Source organism: Orbicella franksi, unplaced genomic scaffold (assembly GCF_964199315.1).
Source record: "Orbicella franksi unplaced genomic scaffold, jaOrbFran1.1 SCAFFOLD_32, whole genome shotgun sequence".
Classification (NCBI taxonomy): Eukaryota; Metazoa; Cnidaria; class Anthozoa; order Scleractinia; family Merulinidae; genus Orbicella; species Orbicella franksi.
Genome location: NW_027670378.1, coordinates 122,093 through 144,349, shown reverse-complemented (window position 1 = coordinate 144,349; position 22,257 = coordinate 122,093). Strand labels below are relative to the sequence as shown.

General features: G+C 39.5%; 3 protein-coding genes and 1 pseudogene across 3 annotated transcripts; 3 read left to right on the top strand and 1 right to left on the bottom strand.

The window, feature by feature from the left end:
* Nucleotides 1-1,861: 1,861 nt before the first annotated feature.
* On the top strand, nt 1,862-3,397 carry LOC145471172 (histamine H2 receptor-like). The gene has a single exon (XM_081454813.1). It carries the CDS (start codon nt 1,877-1,879, stop codon nt 2,804-2,806), a length of 930 nt encoding a protein of 309 aa, XP_081310939.1. The 5' UTR covers nt 1,862-1,876; the 3' UTR covers nt 2,807-3,397.
* Nucleotides 3,398-11,775: 8,378 nt separating this feature from the next.
* On the top strand, nt 11,776-13,551 carry LOC145471173 (histamine H2 receptor-like). Its single transcript, XM_081454814.1, has one exon. It carries the CDS (start codon nt 12,145-12,147, stop codon nt 13,162-13,164), a length of 1,020 nt encoding a protein of 339 aa, XP_081310940.1. The 5' UTR covers nt 11,776-12,144; the 3' UTR covers nt 13,165-13,551.
* A 737-nt stretch (nt 13,552-14,288) lies between these two features.
* LOC145471178 (histamine H2 receptor-like) lies at nt 14,289-16,039 on the top strand (annotated as a pseudogene).
* Nucleotides 16,040-16,163: 124 nt separating this feature from the next.
* Nucleotides 16,164-18,693, bottom strand: LOC145471164 (cyclin-D-binding Myb-like transcription factor 1). The gene is made up of 3 exons (XM_081454806.1): nt 18,280-18,693; nt 17,485-17,567; nt 16,164-16,510 (listed from the first exon to the last, which is right to left on the bottom strand). The coding sequence occupies exons 1-3, from the start codon at nt 18,381-18,383 to the stop codon at nt 16,425-16,427; spliced, it is 273 nt and encodes a 90-aa protein (XP_081310932.1). The 5' UTR covers nt 18,384-18,693; the 3' UTR covers nt 16,164-16,424.
* Between the last annotated feature and the right edge of the window lie 3,564 nt (nt 18,694-22,257).

The window sequence follows — 22,257 nt, the reverse complement described above, 5'->3', positions numbered from 1 at the left end:
ACAGCCACTTTGATTCGCTCTAAAACCCAATTGGAAGCCAGTTCACAGGCTAATAACTCAGCTGTATAAATACTGCTATCAACCCGGTGTAAGATCACTACTTCACTGGTGGAACAAGTGGAATATTAATTTTGCTGCTCTGACCTGAATTTTGAATTATGACTGAGACTTTTATTAAACCGTTTATGGGCGGTCACTACCGGTGCAAGTGGAGTTCAATTCAGTCTAATCACGGCTGCTATTATAGAAAACAAAATCATTTCGGGCGCCTGAGCACCGGGAGTTTAACGCAAGCTATAACACACTGAATTAAGTCGAGGAAGAAATTTAGCCCGGAGAGGCCCGCTAATGACTTACTGTCATAACTTTCAACAGGAGGTCATGGGCTCCTGCTTTCAGACACAATGCAATGAAAAAAAATTAAATTTCATTTTAACAAGAAGGGATATTCTTGGCGTCACTGTAGCAGCAATGCAGGATATAACCCTGCATGTCTACTAGCTTGTGAAAAGGTACATCGAAGGACATTGACCTTGGTCTTTTTAAGGATTATTTCATCCTTTTAATCAGTCTTTACATATAAATCAAACAAGACATTGACTGGTTCTAAAATAATCGTCCGGTCTGAAACTAAGCAGCGGCAACTAGAGGAGTAATCTTTCAGATCTGATCTGTACTGTTTGCCGAAGTAAGGAAAGCCGGGGAGAAAGCGAAGCCGACCCCTCCACCTCAACTTACACTCCCCCGCCCCCTCCCGTCAATCTGCACCCTCATCTCCAGGCATGGGAAACGGTGGGTAAAAAGCGAAACGAGTATAAAACAGGACGAAGGCGAACTTAAAATGGCATGACAAGATAAGCGCCAAGCGCACACGTCTTCTGTCCATGCACTGATTAACCATACCACTGGACAGGTCTAATAACGCACATTTTAAATATGCTAAGCAGATAGGATTATCTTTTCAATTATTTGTATTTTAATTCCTAATATATATTGTTTTATGGCAGGTGCCGGCTCCTGTTTACAGTAAATAGTTTTTTAGTTTAAGCGCTTTTTATCTGTGATCATTTATTGTATGGTTGCTCATAGTTTAAATTGTTCCTGTTAATTTTATCACTGAAGGCCTATGTTGATATCAGGAGCTACTGCTTCTGAAAGGCAGCTGCGTACAACGTAAACCGCTCGCGCTCATAGCTGGAGAACAACCAATCACTTTCGAGAATTTCGTTGTTTGCTGAGGTGTTACAAGCGATATTTTACCATCTGATACAACACTGGCGCGTAGACAATTGTCAATAAAAGATACTCCGCGGAATCAAAAATGCTACAATCTTTATAAATGTTTATTTGAAATTGATGAAAGACCGGATAAGTTTGAAGAACGTCGGCAAGAACAAAGCAAGCAATTGAGAAATCTTGAGAAACTTTTCAAGATGAGAATGAGACGAGATAAGCGTATTAGTTTCTGTTGATTCAACTTCTGAAACTGGCTGAAAATCGAGAAAGCTAAATCCACAGAGCTTAGCAAATTGTCACGTTAAAGTTTGCTCGCTTTGTGGCGCCTGTCAGTTTATTTGTCACCAGATAAACAAATGAGATGAAACGTTCACACCACATGACTCTAATGTAAATTAAAGAGGAAGTCAAGAGGGTAAGGCAGACAAGGAAAGAATGGCAGATGCAACGCAAATATCGACCATTACAAAATTTTTAGACTTGCAGTTTATTGCAGATTTTTCTCAAATTTAAACACTCAAGTCTGATTACGGTTTGGGACAAATTCAAGATGAACGAACGACCACTCACAGCTCCCAATTCAAGTAGTGACACAACCGAGAAGCTTGTTTGCGAAGACATAGCGTCATTTGGTCTTAAAATGGTACCCTTTCCTTCAGCTGTCCTGTTTCGCTCGGTGTCTGTCGTCTTGTGTGTCTTCAACAGTTTTCTGTGTCCATTAACAGTTGCAGGGAATATCTTGGTCTTCATGGCTGTGCTTAGGAAAGTACAACTAAGAACTGTGGTGAACACGTCCATTCCATGTTTAGAGTTTACGGATTTGATGGTTGGGGTTTTTGTCCAACCTTCATACGTTGTTTATCAGGCTAGCAAACTGGCTGCGACTCTAGACAGCTTTCCATGCGACAAGCTGCTTATATACTCCTTCTCTGGGGTAACATGTATCTGCATGTCATTTCTAACACTGATTCTGATCTCGATGGAAAGGTACCTGGCAGTATTTTATCCCTATATTTACGAGGCAAAGGTTAACTCGAGACGTGTTATCTTAGTGACCGTCACGGTCTGGGCTATTTCCATTGGAATATTATTATCTGTGCGTTTTTTATTTGGAATAAACAGCAACGAGGAGACAGGAGTTATATCTTCGGTCATAACCACCAACTTTCTTGTCACCTCTTTCGTGTACTTCAAGATATTCAAACTGGTGAGGCGTTGTAACGCTCAAGTTAACGTACAGATGTCACAACACACCGGCTCGACTTCTGAAGGGACAGAAAACGATCCTCCCACTCAAGTGAACTCAAGTCCCCGGGAAGCCAAAGCCTCCAAAACTGTGGCCTTTGTCGCGGGAACGCTGTTTCTGTGTTTCATGCCGACATTGTGCGTCACCATAGTGGATCAGGCAGGGCTAGCACCGAGAGATCTGCTGTATCATGTTATTTATCCAATTGCCGAGACAGCAGTTCTCTTGAACAGCTGCGTCAATCCGGGAATTTACGTGTGGAGAAATCGAGGAATCAGACGGAGTCTTCGTGAACTCTTAGGTGCATGTAAGCTAGGCAGTTAGTCTGAGCAACCTAGCACTGCCTATCACAGATATGTCAACAAAAGGGATAAAGACAACCTTCTCAGCCTCTCAAGTTGCATGTTAGACCATAAAGAAACAACTACATCAATTAAAACATAAGTAAATCGTTCAACTTCCAAGGCGATACTCATAAAACCATTGTGAATATGGTATTCCGATGACGAAAGTTGTTAAGATTTTTTGCACCTTTTTAAAGAGAAAATCTGTCTCAGTTAGAATCAGTCTGTGATAACCGACTGGCGAACAGATTTCAAAGGAACGTAGCATGATTGAACAACGAATTTTGTTGTCGTGACCAGCGCCGATGGACGCAGCCTTCCTGTCCGTCATGTTTGTACAGCTAAGTCTTGTCTCTGTACAAACATCTTTCCCCGCGGATTTTCTCCGGTTTGGTTACACGGCTATGTTAAGACGAAAGGTGTTACTCTATCTCACCACTGGACGTCCCAGGTTGAAGATTATCTCTCAGAGTTTGGCCATAGACACGGTAAAGATGATCCACAATATCTGAAATAAACAAACAAGTAAATAAATAAATAAATACATAAATACATAAATACATAAATACATAAATACATAAATACATAAATACATAAATACATAAATACATAAATACATAAATACATAAATACATAAATACATAAATACATAAATACATAAATACATAAATACATAAATACATAAATACATAAATACATAAATACATAAATACATAAATACATAAATACATAAATACATAAATACATAAATACATAAATACATAAATACATAAATACATAAATACATAAATACATAAATACATAAATACATAAATACATAAATACATAAATACATAAATACATAAATACATAAATACATAAATACATAAATACATAAATACATAAATACATAAATACATAAATACATAAATAAATAAAACAATTAATTAATACATAGATACATAAATTAATTAATTTATGAAAGTATATAAATACATAAATAAATACATAAATAGAGACATAAATAAATACATAAATAAATAAAGTGGCTGACGGACTTCTGACTACTGATATAAACTGACTGACGGACAGAGGGACGGACTGACCGACTGAATGACTGACAGACGGACTGACTGACTCACTGACTGACGGACCGACCGACGGATGGACTGACGAACCGAAAAGACTAATGACCTCAAGGGCAAGGCTTTACAAAACCTGAGGGAAGGGGTAGTTAGTAATTTTATGTAGGACCAGATTCACAGAAGCACCAAGTCAAAGATATGTAATACAGTTGACAAGGAAAACTAAAACTACAAGACATGTGACAAACCTTCAAAGTTCAATCGCTGATAATTAGGGACGTTCTTTTTAACTTCAGCCCACTTCAGGCGGAGCCACTGTGGTGAGTAATTGCTGCAATGAAACACATAACTTAAACATTACTGCATGTGAAGAGCAGATGTCTTCCACCAGGGAAAAAAAAAACAGCTTAATTTTCCAGATAATATTAAAACCTGACTAGGTTGGCGAAACTCAATTAATACCCGCAACGTTGATGCGTTGCTATGCAACAGTTAATAATCCATCGAATATTTTCACTCGCGCGCGATTGATCCAAACGTATCACGTGACTAAATGTACTCCAACTAAAACTGAGGAATATCCGAGTGATATTCCCCAATTTTCAAAAGATCTCGCGTGTTGCTAAAACTATTTGAAGGATAATAAACACAATAGCCTCCATTTGACTATAGAAATATGATCGTGTATTTTTTCCTTGGACATTTTCTGTTCCTCGAAGCTCAAAATTTTCGCTTTTCGGAACAGATAGCCTGCGAGCAGGCTCACCTCTGAGTCACACGCACGAGCGGCGAAGAGCAAAGCGACCCGGCGTGAAGGAGTCTGGTGAAGATAATGTCCGCGGGCAATTATCCCAGCACATTTTTGCGCCAAATGGAGGCTATTGTTTATACATTCATATATTTGATTCATATATTTGTTCAACAGTTACCCAGTGACTTAACTAATCGTTACCATCTCTTACTATGTGCGTTTATGGATGCATTGTTGAATATGTTTGCCATGTAGTACTTGCAGTTTCAATGGACTGTATATAACTCACATGTCGTACTCGGATTTCACTTCCATCCAGTCCACATCACATTCTTCCGTGACACCAGAGTTATATAATCTAACAGACACAGAACACTTACAGTTAAAAGCCATACCTTCCTACCTACTTACTTACCGTACCTAGCTCGGAAGATCGCTGGGTATTGGTTAGTGCGCTGGATTCCGGATCGAGAGGTCTGGGTAACAACACAGACCTGAATCACCACGTCAATTGTGTTCTTGGGCAAGATACTTAACTGAGATGGATGCTTAAGAAGGGAAGGGGGGAGGGGAGGAGGGTGGAGCTACCTGTGATGGACTAGTATTCTATCTAGACAGGGGAACAGTAACACTCCCGATCGTTCCATGCTAAGGATTTCAACCGAAGTTAACAGCCAGCCAGATGACTCATTTGAGCTTGTAAACGTGTTATTGGTTTTACGTTTGCACAACGTGGTCTACATGTATTAAACACGTCTGGTTGTGGCCGTGTACCCCTGTTAATCCTACATCAAACTTGTGAAAATTTGAGTTTTTTGACAGAAAAGCTTGCCCATTTTTACTGTACTTACAAGTTACATGTATAATGGCAAAATGTGAAATTAACAAGTCTTCTAACCTTGTTATAGGTTTGAGTTCACGACTTTTCGACCACTTGCTCCCTGTGGCATTTTGTGACATGCTCCAACAAAGCTTGTTCAACCTGTTTAGAATACACACATGTACAGGTATGCAAAGTAAGCCAGGAGAACATGTGATCCAAATCCAAGTTCTCCTAACAATAAAGGCATTGTCAAGCAGGCATGTGATGAGAATATAGCAAGCCATCCACTACTGTATCTGAAAAAGTCTTTCAAGACATGCTTGCCACACATTCTCAGATCAACGACTGTTAACATTAAAACAAGTGCACCACAATTTGTATGGAGAGCTAAAGTATTTCTAAATACAGCATTGAGAGTGGGAAGTCTTTTACTTACCATTTTTGTCTGCACATGTATAAAATATCTTATTTTGCTCGTCTTGTTGGTCGGTACTGTAATTTAGGGATCTTCGTTTTAAGTATGAAGCGCCTGGGCCATAAATCCATAAACAGGATCATTTGTCAATTGTATATATTGATTTCAATTGATATCGTGCTAGGTAGACTTTCTCAAGACTTTAATTTGAGATTAATAATTATTTTTCCTCTCTAACAACAAAATCTTTTTCTGTCACTTTTATTTTCTCTCATTTCCCTCCTTCTAAATGCACAAAGTTTCGCAACCCCGCCCTTTAGTAAATCGTGGTTACAAAATAAGTCCGCCGGCCCTGACCGTTGTCATGTAATTCTGCAGCAGAGATACGCATGACGTACGTAACACTAAATGGGGCCGTACTGATTATTGTTTTCCGTCAAGGGACGATGTAGAACATCGTCTCTTGATTCCGTTCATAGAAAACACATGACAACTGAGTTAAACGTTCAAAACAAAGGGATATTGTCTGTCAAAGCCCAAACTCGAATGTGCTTTGGCGCGAGGAATTCGAGGTATGATCAGTTACGTCACCGCCTACAAGCTCTGTAATTTCTCTCCCTGTAACATTACCAACTGGTATGGGCGTTTTATAGCAAGGACATATCGTAGCTGGCCGTATTCGAGAAAATCGCCAGCTAGATCTGTGTATTTAGTTGGTTCAAAGTGATTCAAAACGCAGTCTCTTCAAATTACAGTTAAAGCGGTATGCAGAAAAGGCACTTTAACACACGATATTAACTTGCCGTTAAATAAGCCATTAACTGAGGAGCTTAAGCTCGAGAGCTTGAATGACGTCAATTGAAAGTGCCTTGATGTTTTCTGATGATTAGAATAAATGATGTGATAAATAAACAGGACAACGGTTGCATTTTTTTTCCAAGGACGCGGTGTTTATTTCAAGTGTCTTATTTTTCGACCCTTGTAAAACTTAGTTGGGCTTAAAGAGGAAAGTTGGTACCACAATCCGCTTAGTTTCCGTAGATGGTTTTCACCACGAATTCTCTCGTCTTTTTTAGAACTCACTTCAAACAAAGTTATTACGTCAACGGATTGTAATAGGAAGGAAACTGATCGTTCTGTTGTGAGAGATTACAATATTAGCTGTTTGGCAGCCTACTCAGGAGTCATGCAAAGTTCTAAATAACTTTACCAGCAACCCATACGATAGAAACCTCGGTCAACAGACTTCGCACACTGCTATTGGGTATGTTGTCATTTTTCAGTTACTCAGAATCGAAAAAAAAGTGCACAATGGTTCCTCAAGCGATTTAAGGTGGAAATTCATTATTCATGGTTACTTGAGTTTCAAGGGTTAGAGTCTAAGACTGAGTCCTTATATTTGCTTTAAAGTTGCCAATAATCAACACATGGCTTTGCTCTGGATGACTCAGGTGTACACGCAAACGTATATATTCCACCGTGCGTGGTACAAGGAGGGGAGACGATAGATGGAACCCCTCTTCCTGGTTTTTGTTATGGAGGTCAACTAGAAAATCGAAAGGTTTATTTGAACCTCATACTCTAACTTTAATATTTACAAATTCGAAAAGATATATATATATATTGCAAACATTAAAAAGTAATAATTTCATTTATAAATGTAAACTAGAGCTGTTAGTAAAAAAAAGTATGTTATGTTTTGTTGAAATAAGACATAACAGAATTGTTTGCATTTAATAAGGAGTCTTGGCTGTTTAAAATGGAAAATATTTTTTGTTGGTCATGGCGTCATTAAGTGCTTCATCATGTTTTCTGTTTCCTGTTCACTCATTTAGAATCATGAAAGGTTATGTGATTAATAACAGGGACCGTAATACATCGTAATAACTTTTTTTTTGGTATGTTTTTTTACGAGGGCGTGGTCTATTTGTAAATAGTTTTTCTTCTTTTACCCTTGATTAAAGCAGCTAGGTGATGTTGCAGCTGTTCACTTTACGCAGAGTATCAACATTTTTCTGGCCTGATTAAAACCGTGCAGTATAACACGGGAGCCTATATTGATTGTTCCGTTGTAAGAGATAGTTTAACAATAGTACACTTTCAACTGCGACTGAACTAATAGTACTAGGTTTATGTGCCTTTCGTTGTCTTGTCATATTCAGTAACTCAGAAAACAGTGTATACTGGTATTTCGAGCGATTTAAAACTGAGCTAAAAATTAATCATGCTTTCTTGAGCAACTAGGGATAAAGATTTGGAGTGAATCTGCAAATCCACAGCAAGTCACAGACATCATTACACTAAGGCTCCCATGCACGTTTGTGCACTTTACTTGCCAATGTTTCTCAATATACATTTACTTCTATTCGACATTTACAGCTAAATATTGATCAGCAAACTCTTACTCAACCGGTTAAACGTCTCACAAACCGGAGAGAAGAATGGCCCTTCAGCAATCCAGGGCATCCACGTTGATTGCATTGAAATGCGGCAAATGAGGCAAGGTAAATGTGTAAATGGATAACGTGGCTCTTGAGGCCACATCTATTAAAAAGGTTGGAACCTTTTTCATAATTGTTTCCATCACAGGGGCAGATCCAGGATATTCCTTAGGAGGGGGTGCACCACTAAGGAATCACGTATACGAAAAAGGTTTCATCTCATGGAGTGGGGATTGCGCATCCCCTGCACCCTCCCCCTGGATCCGTCCCTGCATCAACCTGATGTATTCCTGGTTGAGCACCAAAAGTAGACCTCCCCTCCCTTCCGATCCCATCTCTCAAGAAAGGGCATGTACAGATTGCCTTGACAATGCCTCCTTAGCCTCAAACTACAAGGATTTCTGAATTTCTGAATGTTTCCTGAAGTTGTCTTTATGAGCCAAAGCAAACTAATAGTGATGCACTTCATAAATTCCTCTCACTAGACAATTTATAGTGTTTCAATGATTACAAAACAATGGATCCTGAACTAGCTTGTAGCTGAGGCTAATGCGGGGAATCTTTTCAAATGTAAATGGCATAATTCACGACCTTAATCAAACAAACTATTGCACAGCTTTGCCTAGTTCCTGGACGTCTTTCTCCCAGACAATGCAAAACTGCCATTTTCCCTTTGTTCCGGCGTGCGCCAAAACAATTCCCCAGACCTCTCTCGACGTGCTTGGCCCAACCAGACTACAAACACTCGGCTAGCTCCGCTCTGTGGTTCTCTTTTTAAACTTGAAAAATACTATTCTCCAAGTTGTAGTGGTGGAACAATTTCACGCCTTCCCTCCTTCACTCCTTCACCTCCCGTTAGACATTTGGAACCCCGGGGGGGGGGGGGAGGTAGACTCGCATATCAAAAGGCAAGGGATGCTCGTCGGAAAATATGAATTTAACTCCTAAGGGAGGCTAATGTGGACGTTGCTTGAGCTTCATTAGACCCCTAAAAGATACCATTTAAAACGGAATAAGTTCGATCGCTAGCCACTGTTCAAGAAAGGATCCAGCGCGCACTTGTAGACCCGACTCGCGTACTCGAGAGATCAGCGGAAATCAAGCCTGAAAACAGAAATTAAATGAGAGCGTTTCTTTTATTATTTCCTCGAGTGCACCTTAAAGGATACTTTGACAGCTAAAAATGGTGACGTTCTGTCATCCACACCCTAAGTGAGACCAGAATCCTTGATTTGTACCCGAGACGACGGGCATCCCCGCTTTTCATGTTCCCACCTCCCCCCCCCCCCCTCGGGTTTCGAACATCAGCCGTCTAAGGCCTTTTTACAGTCGCTTGCAGCGTGTCAAGTTAATTATTTTCGAGAGGTAGAAGGTATAACGATTTTTTTGTTGTAAGGAAAATACTTATGGTTTTACCTAAGCGTTTCGATTCAGGGAAAGTCTTCGCGGTGTTGCCTTCACAAACCTACGTGATATTGTGAGTTCGAAAGCAATCGATATAAACGAATGATTAAAGGCTCCAGACGATTTTTTTAACACAAGAAACGGAAAGACAAACGCTACCTTACGGTGAATGGATTTTTAACAGAAAAAGAAAAAACAATGAAGAACAAAAGGAAAAGTAATCAGTAGTCACCGCTAGGATTCCAGCGCTTATCAGACTGCGCTAATTGTACGTCAGTTACCCAAAGGGCCAAAGTATTGGTAATTTATTTACGTACAGCAGGCTCAAGTGTTTCGCTCAGTCTATGTACCTCACTTTTGACCAAACAAAATGATCTTGCCGTTTTTGACTACAGCACAAGGAAGCCACGTACAGATACAGGTAATGTAAACCGTGTAGGCAGGCCTGAGTAACAAACAGTTTCTCAACATTGAACTTTTTCATTTTGCAAATATCACGACACAACCCTGCATGGAAAAAGGCTTTATGGGCTTGTTCGAAAGCGAGACTGCCCTCACATCACAAGTAGTTCCTTAATGAGCAATGCCTCATAACACCCTTTAATAACTTCAAGTTTCCAAGTTCAGTGGCTCACAGCCACTTTGATTCGCTCTAAAACCCAATTGGAAACCAGTTCACAGGTTAATAACTCAGCTGTATAAATACTGGTATCGAGCCGCTGTAAGATCACTACTTCATTGGTGGAACAAGTGGCATATTAATTTTGCTGCTCTGACCTGAAGTTTGAATTCTGACTGAGAATTTTATTAAACCGTTTACGGGCGGTCACTACCGGTGCAGGTGGAGTTCAATTCAGTCTAATCACGGCTGCTATTATAAAAAACAAAATCATTTCGGGCGCCTGAGCAGCGGGAGTTTAACGCAAGCTATAACACACTGAATTTAGTCGAGCAAGAAATTTAGCCCGGAGAAGCCCGCTATGACTTACTGTCATAACTTTCAACAGGAGGTCATGGGCTCCTGCTTTCAGACACAATGCAATGAAAAAAAATTAAATTTCATTTTAACAAGAAGGGATATTCTTGGCGTCACCATAGCAGCAATACAGGGTATAACCCTGCATGTCTACTAGCTTGTGAAAAGGTACATCGAAGGACATTATCCTTGGTCTTTTAAAGGCTTATTTCATCCTTTTAATCAGTCTTTACATGTAAATCAAACAAGACACTGACTGGTTCTAAAATAATCGTCCGCTCTGAAACTAAGCAGCGGCAACTATAGGAGTAAATTTTCAGATCAGATCTGTACTATTTGCCGAAGTAAGCAAAGCCGGGGAGAAAGCGAAGCTGACCCCTCCCCCTCAACCTCCGCTCCCCATCCCCCGTCAATCTCCACCCTCATCTCCACGCATGGGAAACGGTGGGCAAAAAGCGAAACGAGTACGAAACAGGACGAAGGCGAACTTAAAATGGCATGACAAGATAAGCGCCAATCGCTCACGTACGTCCCCTGCCCATTCACTGATTAACTGTATGCAGCTAGACGGGTCTAATAACGCACATTTTAAATATGCTTAGCAAATAGGATTATCTTTTCAGCTATTTTGTATTTTAATTCCTGATATATATTGTTTTATAGGAGGAGCCCATGGGCTCCTATTTATAGCAAATAGTTTTGTTAGTTTAAGCGCTTTTAATCTGTGATCATTTATTGATGGTAGCTTATAGTTGAAATTGGTCATGTTAATTTCATCAAGGCCTATGTTGATATCAGGAGCTACTGCTTCTGAAAGGCAGCTGCGTACAACGTAAACCGCTCGGGCTCATAGCTGGAGAACAACCAATCACTTTCGAGAATTTAGTTGTTTGCTGAGGTGTTACAAGCGATATTTTACCATCTGTTACAACACTGGCGCGCAGACAATTGTCAATAAAAGATACTCCGCGGAATCAAAAATGCTACAATCTTTATGAATGTTTATTTCAAATTGATGAAAGACCGAATAAGTTTGAAGAACGTCGACAAGAACAAAGCAAGCAATTGAGAAATCTTGAGAAACTTTTCAAGATGAGAATGAGACGAGATAAGCGTATTAGTTTCTGTTGATTCAACTTCTGAAACTGGCTGAAAATTGACAAAGCTAAATCCACAGAGCTTAGCAAAGTGTCACGTTAAAGTTTGCTCGCTTTGTGGCGCCTGTCAGGTTATTTGTCACCAGATAAACAAATGAGATGAAACGTTCACACCACTTGACTCTAATATAAATTTAAGAGGAAGTTAAGAAGGCAAGGCAGACAAGGAAAGAATGGCAGATGCAACGCAAATATTGACCATTACAAAATTTTAGATTTGCAGTTTATTGCAGATTTTTCTCAAATTTAAACACTTAAGTCTGATTACGGTTTGGGACAAATTCAAGATGAACGAACGACCACTCACAGCTCCCAATTCAAGTAGTGACACAACCGAGAAGCTTGTTTGCGAAGACATAGCATCATTTGGTCTTAAAATGGTACCCTTTCCTTCAGCTGTCCTGTTTCGCTCGGTGTCTGTCGTCTTGTGCGTCTTCAACAGTTTTCTGTGTCCATTGACAGTTGCAGGGAATATCTTGGTCTTCATGGCTGTGCTTAGGAAAGTACAACTAAGAACTGTGGCGAACACCTCCATTCTATGTTTAGCGTTCACGGATTTGATGGTTGGGGTTTTTGTCCAACCTTCATACGTTGTTTATCAGGCGAGCAAACTGACTGCGAGTCTAGACAGCTTTCCATGCGACAAGCTGCTTATATACTCCTTCTCTGGGGTAATATGTATCTGCATGTCATTTCTAACACTGATTCTGATCTCGATGGAAAGGTACTTGGCAGTATTTCATCCGTATATTTACGAGGCAAAGGTTAACTCGAGACGTGTTATCTTAGTGACCGTCGCGGTCTGGACTATTTCCATTGGAATATTATTATCTGTGCGTTTTTTATTTGGAATAAACAGCAACGAGGAGACAGGAGTTATATCTTCGGTCATAACCACCAACTTTCTTGTCACCTCTTTCGTTTACTTCAAGATATTCAGACTGGTGAAGCGTTGTAACGCTCAAGTTAACGTAGAGATGTCACAACACACAGGCTCGACTTCCGAAGGGACAGAAAACGATCCTCCCACTCAAGTGAACTCAAGTCCCCGGGAAGCCAAAGCCTCGAAAACTGTGGCCTTTGTCGCGGGAACGCTGTTTCTGTGTTTCATGCCGATATTGTGCGTCACCATAGTGGATCAGGCAGGGCTGACTCCGAGAGATCTGCTATATCATGTGATTTATCCAATTGCCGAGACAGCAGTTCTCTTGAACAGCTGCGTCAATCCGGGAATTTACGTGTGGAGAAATCGAGGAATCAGACGGAGTCTTCGTGAACTCTTAGGTTCATGTAAGCTAGGCAGTTAGTCTGAGCAAACTAGGACTGCTTTATCGTATGGGAATGGGTGGGTGAAAAGCGAAACGAGTATGAAACAGGACGAAGGCGAACTTAAGGTGGCTCAAAACAGTTTCCAGCATTTATATCTGGATGGGTCGTTATAACCACTCTTTATCACTTGATGCTACAATCATGGTATCAAAAAACTGCCCAAGCATTGGTGAACACGTTGTCATCATTTTCATGACACAACCGGTTACCATAGCAACAGTATGATCTCTTAAAAACACCCTTAATTACAGCTTTAGGGGTTTATAATTCAAAAACGGCACGGTGAAATTTTTTTATATTATCAACTTTTCATAAGCATAAGACGCAACTTTTGCCAAAGTTTAAAAAATTCTGTACATGGGATTCAGAGCCACCTTAACTTTTCGAAAATTTATGGTGGCTCTGAATCCCATGTACAGAATTTTTTAAACTTTGCCAAAAGTTGCGTCTTATCATGCTTATGAAAAGTTGATAATATAAAAAAATTTGACCGTGCCGTTTTTGAATTACAAGCCCCTAAAGCTGTAATTAAGGGTTCTTTTTAGGTCATACTGTTGCTATGGTAACCTCTTGTGTCACGAAAATGATACCAACATGTTCACCAATGATTGGGCAGGTTTTTGATACCATGATTGTAGCATCAAGTGATAAAGAGTGGTTATAACGACCTATCCAAATCTAAGTGTTTGAAACTGTTTTGAGCCACCTTACAATGGCATGACAAGATAAGCGCCAAGCGCTCACGTCTTCTGCCCATTCACTGATTAACTATATGCGGCTGGACAGCTCTACCAACGCACATTTTAAATATGCTAAGCAAATAGGATTATCTTTTCAACTATTTTATATTTTAATTTCTGATATATATTGTTTTATAGCAGGAGCCGATGGGCTCCTGTTCATAGTAAATAGTTTTGTTAGTTTAAGCGCTTTTTATCTATGATCACTTTCTGTATGGTAGCTTATAGTTTGAATTGTTCATGTTAATTTTATCAAGGCCTATGTTGATATCAGGAGCTACTGCTTCTCAAAGGCAGCTGAGATGAATTAAATAAAAGTGTCTATCTAAGTTCGCGGCAAGTGGATTTTGTCAAGATTCATGATGGTATCGTACAACGTAAACCGCTCGCGCTCATACCAGTTTTATACTTATTATTATTCATAGTTAGATATTTTTAAAATCATTGTGATTTATATTTTAATTGTTTAAGGGAGGGCCACGAGTTTATCAGTCAATGACTGTAAAGTGTTTTTACCCTCATTAAATAAAGTTACTTACTTACTTACTTACTAACTTACTTACTTACTTACTTACTTACTTATAGCTGAAGAACAACCTATCACTTTCCAGAATTTAGTTATTTACCGAGGTGTTACAAGCGGTATTTTACCATCTGATACAAAACTGCCGCGTAGACAATTGTCAATAGAAGATGCTACTCGGCGGAATCAAAAATGCTACAATCTTTATAAATGTTTATTTCAAATTGATGAAAGACCGGATAAGTTTGAAGAACGTCGGCAAGAACAAAGCAAGCAATTGAGAAATCTTAGGAAACTTTTCAAGTTGAGAATGAGACGAGATCAGCGTATTAGTTTCTGTTGACTCAACTGCTAAAACTGGCTGAAACTTGAGAAATGCTTAATCCACAGGGGTTACCAAACTGTCACGTTAACGTTTCTCGCTTTTTTCACCAGATAAACAAATGAGATGAAACGTTCACACCACATGACTCTAATGTAAATTTAAGAGGAAGTCAAGAGGGCAAAGCAGACAAGGTAAGAATGGCAGATGCAACGCAAATATTGACCATTACAAAATTTTAGATTTGCAGTTTATTGCAGATTTTTCTCAAATTTAAACACTTAAGTCTGATTACGGTTTGGGACAAATTCAAGGTGAGCGAACGACCACTCACAGCTCCCAATTCAAGTAGTGACACAACCGAGAAGCTTGTTTGCGAAGACATAGCGTCATTTGGTCTTAAAATGGTACCCTTTCCTTCAGCTGTTTCGCTCGGTGTCTGTCGTCTTGTGCGTCTTCAACAGTTTTCTGTGTCCATTGACAGTTGCAGGGAATATCTTGGTCTTCATGGCTGTGCTTAGGAAAGTACAACTAAGAACTGTTGCGAACACCTCTATTCTATGTTTAGCGTTCACGGATTTGATGGTTGGGGTTTTTGTCCAACCTTCATACGTTGTTTATCAGGCGAGCAAACTGACTGCGAGTCTAGACAGCTTTCCATGCGACAAGCTGCTTATATACTCCTTCTCTGGGGTAATATGTATCTGCATGTCATTTCTAACACTGATTCTGATCTCGATGGAAAGGTACTTGGCAGTATTTTATCCGTATATTTACGAGGCAAAGGTTAACTCGAGACGTGTTATCTTAGTAACCGTCACCTCTTTCGTTTACTTCAAGATATTCAGACTGGTGAAGCGTTGTAACGCTCAAGTTAACGTAGAGATGTCACAACACACCGGCTCGACTTCTGAAGGGACAGAAAACGATCCTCCCACTCAGGTGAACTCAAGTCCCCGGGAAGCCAAAGCCTCGAAAACTGTGGCCTTTGTCGCGGGAACGCTGTTTCTGTGTTTCATGCCGACATTGTGCGTCACCATAGTGGATCAGGCAGGGCTGGCACCGAGAGATCTGCTATATCATGTGATTTATCCAATTGCCGAGACAGCAGTTCTCTTGAACAGCTGCGTCAATCCGGGAATTTACGTGTGGAGAAATCGAGGAATCAGACGGAGTCTTCGTGAACTCTTAGGTGCATGTAAGCTAGGCAGTTAGTCTGAGCAACCTAGCACTGCCTATCACAGATATGTCAACAAAAGGGATAAAGACAACTTTCTCAGCCTCTCAAGTTGCATGACCATAAAGAAACAACTACATCAATTAAAACATAAGTAAATCGTTCAACTTCCAAGGCGATACTCATAAAACCATTGTGAATATGGTATTCCGATGACGAAAGTTGTTAAGACCTTTTGCACCTTTTTAAAGAGAAAATCTGTCTCAGTTAGAATCAGTCTGTGATAACCGACTGGCGAACAGATTTCAAAAGAACGTAGCATGATTTAACAATGAATTTTGTTGTCGTGACCAGCACCGATGGACGCAGCCTTCCTGTCCGTCATGTTTGTACAGCTAAGTCTTGTCTCTGTACAAACATCTTTCCCCGCGGATTTTCTCCCGTTTGGTTACACGGCTATGTTAAGACGAAAGGTGTTACTCTATCTCACCACTGGACGTCCCAGGTTGAAGATTATCTCTCAGAGTTTGGCCATAGACACGGTACAGATGATCTACAATATCTGAAATAAACAAACAAGTAAATAAATACATAAATACATAAATACATAAATACGTAAATACGTAAATACGTAAATACGTAAATACGTAAATACGTAAATACGTAAATACGTAAATACGTAAATACGTAAATACGTAAATACGTAAATACGTAAATACGTAAATACGTAAATACGTAAATACGTAAATACGTAAATACGTAAATACGTAAATACGTAAATACGTAAATACGTAAATACGTAAATACGTAAATACGTAAATACATAAATACATAAATAAATAACGATTTCTTAAAGCAAAAACGAGGGAATATTAACGTTAAAAGCCGACGTTTCGGCGTCATCGTGACACCATTCTCAAGCCAAAGTGAACAAACAATGCGATATCGATGATTTGACTATAGAAATCAAATCATCGATATCGCATTATTTGTTCACTTTGCCTTAGAATGGTGTCACAATGACGCCGAAACGTCGGCTTTTAACGTTAATATTCGCTTGTTTTTGCTTCATAAATAAATAAATAAATAAATAAAACAATTAACTAATACATAGATACATTAATTAATTAATGAAAATATATAAATAAATAGATACATAAATAAATAATAAATAGATACATAAATAAATAGATAAAGAAATAGATAAATAAATAGATAAATAAATAAATAAATAAATGAAATGGCTGACGGACTTCTGACTACTGATATAAACTGACTGACTGACTGACGGACAGAGGGACGGACTGACCGACTGAATGACTGACAGACGGACTGACTGACTCACTGACTGATGGACCGACCGACGGATGGACTGACGAACCGAAAAGACTACTGACCTCAAGGGCAAGGCTTTACAAAACCTGAAGGAAGGGGTAGTTAGTAATTTTATGTAGGACCAGATTCACAGAAGTACCGAGTCAAAGATATGTAACACAATTGACACGGAAATCTAAAACTACAAAACATGTGACAAACCTTCAAAGTTCAACCGCTGATAGTTGGGGACGTTCTTTTTCACTTCAGCCCACTTCAGGCGGAGCCACTGTGGTGAGTAATTGCTGCAATGAAACACATAACCTAAACATCACTGCATGTGACAAGCAGATGTCTTCCAACAGGGGAAAAATAACCGCTTAATTTTCCAGATAATATTAAAACCTGACTAGGTTGGCGAAACTCAATTAATACCCGCAACGTTAATGCGTTGCTATGCAACAGTTAATAATCCATCGAATATTTTCGCTCGCGCGCGATTGATCTAAACGTATCACGTGACTAAATATACTCCAACTAAAACTGAGGAATATCCGAGTGATATTCCCCAATTTTCAAAAGATCCCGCGTGTTGCTAAAACTATTTGAAGGGTAATAAACACAATAGCCTCCATTTGACTATAGAAATATGATCGTGTATTTGTCCTTGGACATTTTCTGTTCCTCGAAGCTCAAAATTTTCGCTTTTCGGAACAGATAGCCTGCGAGCAGGCTCACCTCTGAGTCACACGCGCGAGTGGCGAAGAGCAAAGCGACCCGGCGGGAAGGAGTCTGGTGAAGATAATGTCCGCGGGCAATTATCCCAGCACATTTTTGCGCCAAATGGAGGCTATTGTTTATACATTCATATATTTGATTCAGAGATGACGAGTGTTTCACAGTTACCCAGTGACTTAACTAATTGTTACCATCTCTTACTATGTGCGTTTATGGATGCATTGTTGAATATGTTTGCCATGTAGTAGTTGCAGTTTCAATGGACTGTATATAACTCACATGTCGTACTCGGATTTCACTTCCATCCAGTCCACATCACATTCTTCCGTGACACCAGAGTTATATAATCTAACAGACACAGAACACTTACAGTTAAAAGCCATACTTTCGTACCTACTTACTTACCGTACCTAGCTTGGAAGATCGCTGGGTATTGGTTAGTGCGCTGGATTCCGGATCGAGAGGTCTGGGTAACAACACAGACCTGAATCACCACGTCAATTGTGTTCTTGGGCAAGATACTTAACTGAGATGGATGCTTAAGAAGGGAAGGGGGGAGGGGAGGAGGGTGGAGCTACCTGTGATGGACTAGTATTCTATCTAGACAGGGGAACAGTAACACTCCCGATCGTTCCATGCTAAGGATTTCAACCGAAGTTAACAGCCAGCCAGATGACTCATTTGAGCTTGTAAACGTGTTATTGGTTTTACGTTTGCACAACGTGGTCTACATGTATTAAACACGTCTGGTTGTGGACGTGTACCCCTGTTAATCCTACATCAAACTTGTGAAAATTTGAGTTTTTTGACAGAAAAGCTTGCCCATTTTTACTATACTTACAAGTTACATGTATAATGGCAAAATGTGAAATTAACAAGTCTTGTAACCTTGTTATAAGTTTGAGTTCACGACTTTTCGACCACTTGCTCCCTGTGGCATTTTGTGACATGCTCCAACAAAGCTTGTTCAACCTGTTTAGAATACACACATGTACAGGTATGCAAAGTAAGCCAGGAGAACATGTGATCCAAATCCAAGTTCTCCTAACAATAAAGGCATTGTCAAGTAGGCATGTGATGAGAATATAGCAAGCCATCCACTACTGTATCTGAAAAAGTCTTTCAAGACATGCTTGCCACACATTCTCAGATCAACGACTGTTAACATTAAAACAAGTGCACCACAATTTGTATGGAGAGCTAAAATATTTCTAAATACAGCATTGAGAGTGGGAAGTCTTTTACTTACCATTTTTGTCTGCACATGTATAAAATATCTTACTTTGCTCGTCTTGTTGGTCGGTACTGTAATTTAGGGATCTTCGTTTTAAGTACGAAGCGTCTGGGCCATAAATCCATAAACAGGATCATTTGTCAATTGTATATTTTGATTTCAATTGATATCGTGCTAGGTAGACTTCCTCAAGACTTTAATTTGAGATTAATAATTATTTTTCCTCTCTAACAACAAAATCTTTTTCTGTCACTTTTATTTTCTCTCATTTCCCTCCTTCTAAATGCACAAAGTTTCGCAACCCCGCCCTTTAGTAAATCGTGGTTACAAAATAAGTCCGCCGGCCCTGACCGTTGTCATGTAATTCTGCAGCAGAGATACGCATGACGTACGTAACACTAAATGGGGCCGTACTGATTATTGTTTTCCGTCAAGGGACGATGTAGAACATCGTCTCTTGATTCCGTTCATAGAAAACACATGGCAACTGAGTTAAACGTTCAAAACAAAGGGATATTGTCTGTCAAAGCCCAAACTCGAATGTGCTTTGGCGCGAGGAATTCGAGGTATGATCAGTTACGTCACCGCCTACAAGCTCTGTAATTTCTCTCCCTGTAACATTACCAACTGGTATGGGCGTTTTATAGCAAGGACATATCGTAGCTGGCCGTATTCGAGAAAATCGCCAGCTAGATCTGTGTATTTAGTTGGTTCAAATTGATTCAAAACGTAGTCTCTTCAAATTACAGTTAAAGCGGTATGCAAAAAAGGCACTTTAACACATGATAGTAACTTGCCGTTAAATAAGCCATTAACTGAGGAGCTTAAGCTCGAGAGCTCTAATGACGTCAATTGAAAGTGCCTTGATGTTTTCTGATGATTAGAATAAATGATGTGAGAAATAAACAGGACAACGGTTGCATTTTTTTTCCAAGGACGCGGTGTTTATTTCAAGTGTCTTATTTTTCGACCCTTGTAAAACTTAGTTGGGCTTAAAGAGGAAAGTTGGTACCACAATCCGCTTAGTTTCCGTAGATGGTTTTCACCACGAATTCTCTCGTCTTTTTTAGAACTCACTTCAAACAAAGTTATTACGTCAACGGATTGTAATAGGAAGGAAACTGATCGTTCTGTTGTGAGAGATTACAATATTAGCTGTTTGGCAGCCTACTCAGGAGTCATGCAAAGTTCTAAATAACTTTACCAGCAACCCATACGATAGAGACCTCGGTCAACAGACTTCGCACACCGCTATTGGGTATGTTGTCATTTTTCAGTAACTCAGAATCGAAAAAAAAGTGCACAATGGTTCCTCAAGCGATTTAAGGTGGAAATTCATTATTCATGGTTACTTGAGCTTCAAGGGTTAGAGTCTAAGACTGAGTCCTTATATTTGCTTTAAATTAAAGTTGCCAATAATCAACACATGGCTTTTCTCTAGATGACTCAGGTGTACACGCAAACGTATATATTCCACCGTGCGTGGTACAAGGAGGGGAGACGATAGATGGAACCCCTCTTCCTGGTTTTTGTTATGGAGGTCAACTAGAAAATCGAAAGGTTTACTTGAACCTCATACTCTAACTTTAATATTTACAAATTCGAAAAGATATACATATATTGCAAACATTAAAAAGTAATAATTTCATTTATAAATGTAAACTAGAGCTGTTAGTAAAAAAAAGTATGTTATGTTTTGTTGAAATAAGACATAACAGAATTGTTTGCATTTAATAAGGAGTCTTGGTTGTTTAAAATGGAAAATATTTTTTGTTGGTCATGGCGTCATTAAGTGCTTCATCATGTTTTCTGTTTCCTGTTCACTCATTTAGAATCATGAAAGGTTATGTGATTAATAACAGGGACCGTAATACATCGTAATAACTTTTTTTTTGGTATGTTTTTTTACGAGGGCGTGGTCTATTTGTAAATAGTTTTTCTTCTTTTACCCTTGATTAAAGCAGCTAGGTGATGTTGCAGCTGTTCACTTTACGCAGAGTATCAACATTTTTCTGGCCTGATTAAAACCGTGCAGTATAACACGGGAGCCTATATTGATTGTTCCGTTGTAAGAGATAGTTTAACAATAGTACACTTTCAACTGCGACTGAACTAATAGTACTAGGTTTATGTGCCTTTCGTTGTCTTGTCATATTCAGTAACTCAGAAAACAGTGTATACTGGTATTTCGAGCGATTTAAAACTGAGCTAAAAATTAATCATGCTTTCTTGAGCAACTAGGGATAAAGATTTGGAGTGAATCTGCAAATCCACAGCAAGTCACAGACATCATTACACTAAGGCTCCCATGCACGTTTGTGCACTTTACTTGCCAATGTTTCTCAATATACATTTACTTCTATTCGACATTTACAGCTAAATATTGATCAGCAAACTCTTACTCAACCGGTTAAACGTCTCACAAACCGGAGAGAAGAATGGCCCTTCAGCAATCCAGGGCATCCACGTTGATTGCATTGAAATGCGGCAAATGAGGCAAGGTAAATGTGTAAATGGATAACGTGGCTCTTGAGGCCACATCTATTAAAAAGGTTGGAACCTTTTTCATAATTGTTTCCATCACAGGGGCAGATCCAGGATATTCCTTAGGAGGGGGTGCACCACTAAGGAATGGCGTATACGAAAAAGGTTTCATCTCATGGAGTGGGGATTGCGCATCCCCTGCACCCTCCCCCTGGATCCGTCCCTGCATCAACCTGATGTATTCCTGGTTGAGCACCAAAAGTAGACCTCCCCTCCCTTCCGATCCCATCTCTCAAGAAAGGGCATGTACAGATTGCCTTGACAATGCCTCCTTAGCCTCAAACTACAAGGATTTCTGAATTTCTGAATGTTTCCTGAAGTTGTCTTTATGAGCCAAAGCAAACTAATAGTGACGCACTTCATAAATTCCTCTCACTAAACAATTTACAGTGTTTCAATGTCTACAAAACAATGGATCCTGGAACCAGCTTGCAGCTGAGGCTAATACGGGGAATCTTTTCAAATGTAAATGGAATAAT

Bases quoted from the DNA above. Each gene is read 5' to 3' on its own strand.
- LOC145471172 (XM_081454813.1), top strand. From the start codon at position 1,877: ATGGTACCCTTTCCTTCAGCTGTCCTGTTTCGCTCGGTGTCTGTCGTC.
- LOC145471173 (XM_081454814.1), top strand. From the start codon at position 12,145: ATGAACGAACGACCACTCACAGCTCCCAATTCAAGTAGTGACACAACC.
- LOC145471164 (XM_081454806.1), bottom strand. From the start codon at position 18,383: ATGGCTTTTAACTGTAAGTGTTCTGTGTCTGTTAGATTATATAACTCT. The intron at 17,568-18,279 runs GTGAGTTATATA...GTTTCATTGCAG, and splicing joins GTGAAATCCGAGTACGACAT to CAATTACTCACCACAGTGGC. The intron at 16,511-17,484 runs GTTTGTCACATG...TGTTTATTTCAG, and splicing joins TCAGCGGTTGAACTTTGAAG to ATATTGTAGATCATCTGTAC.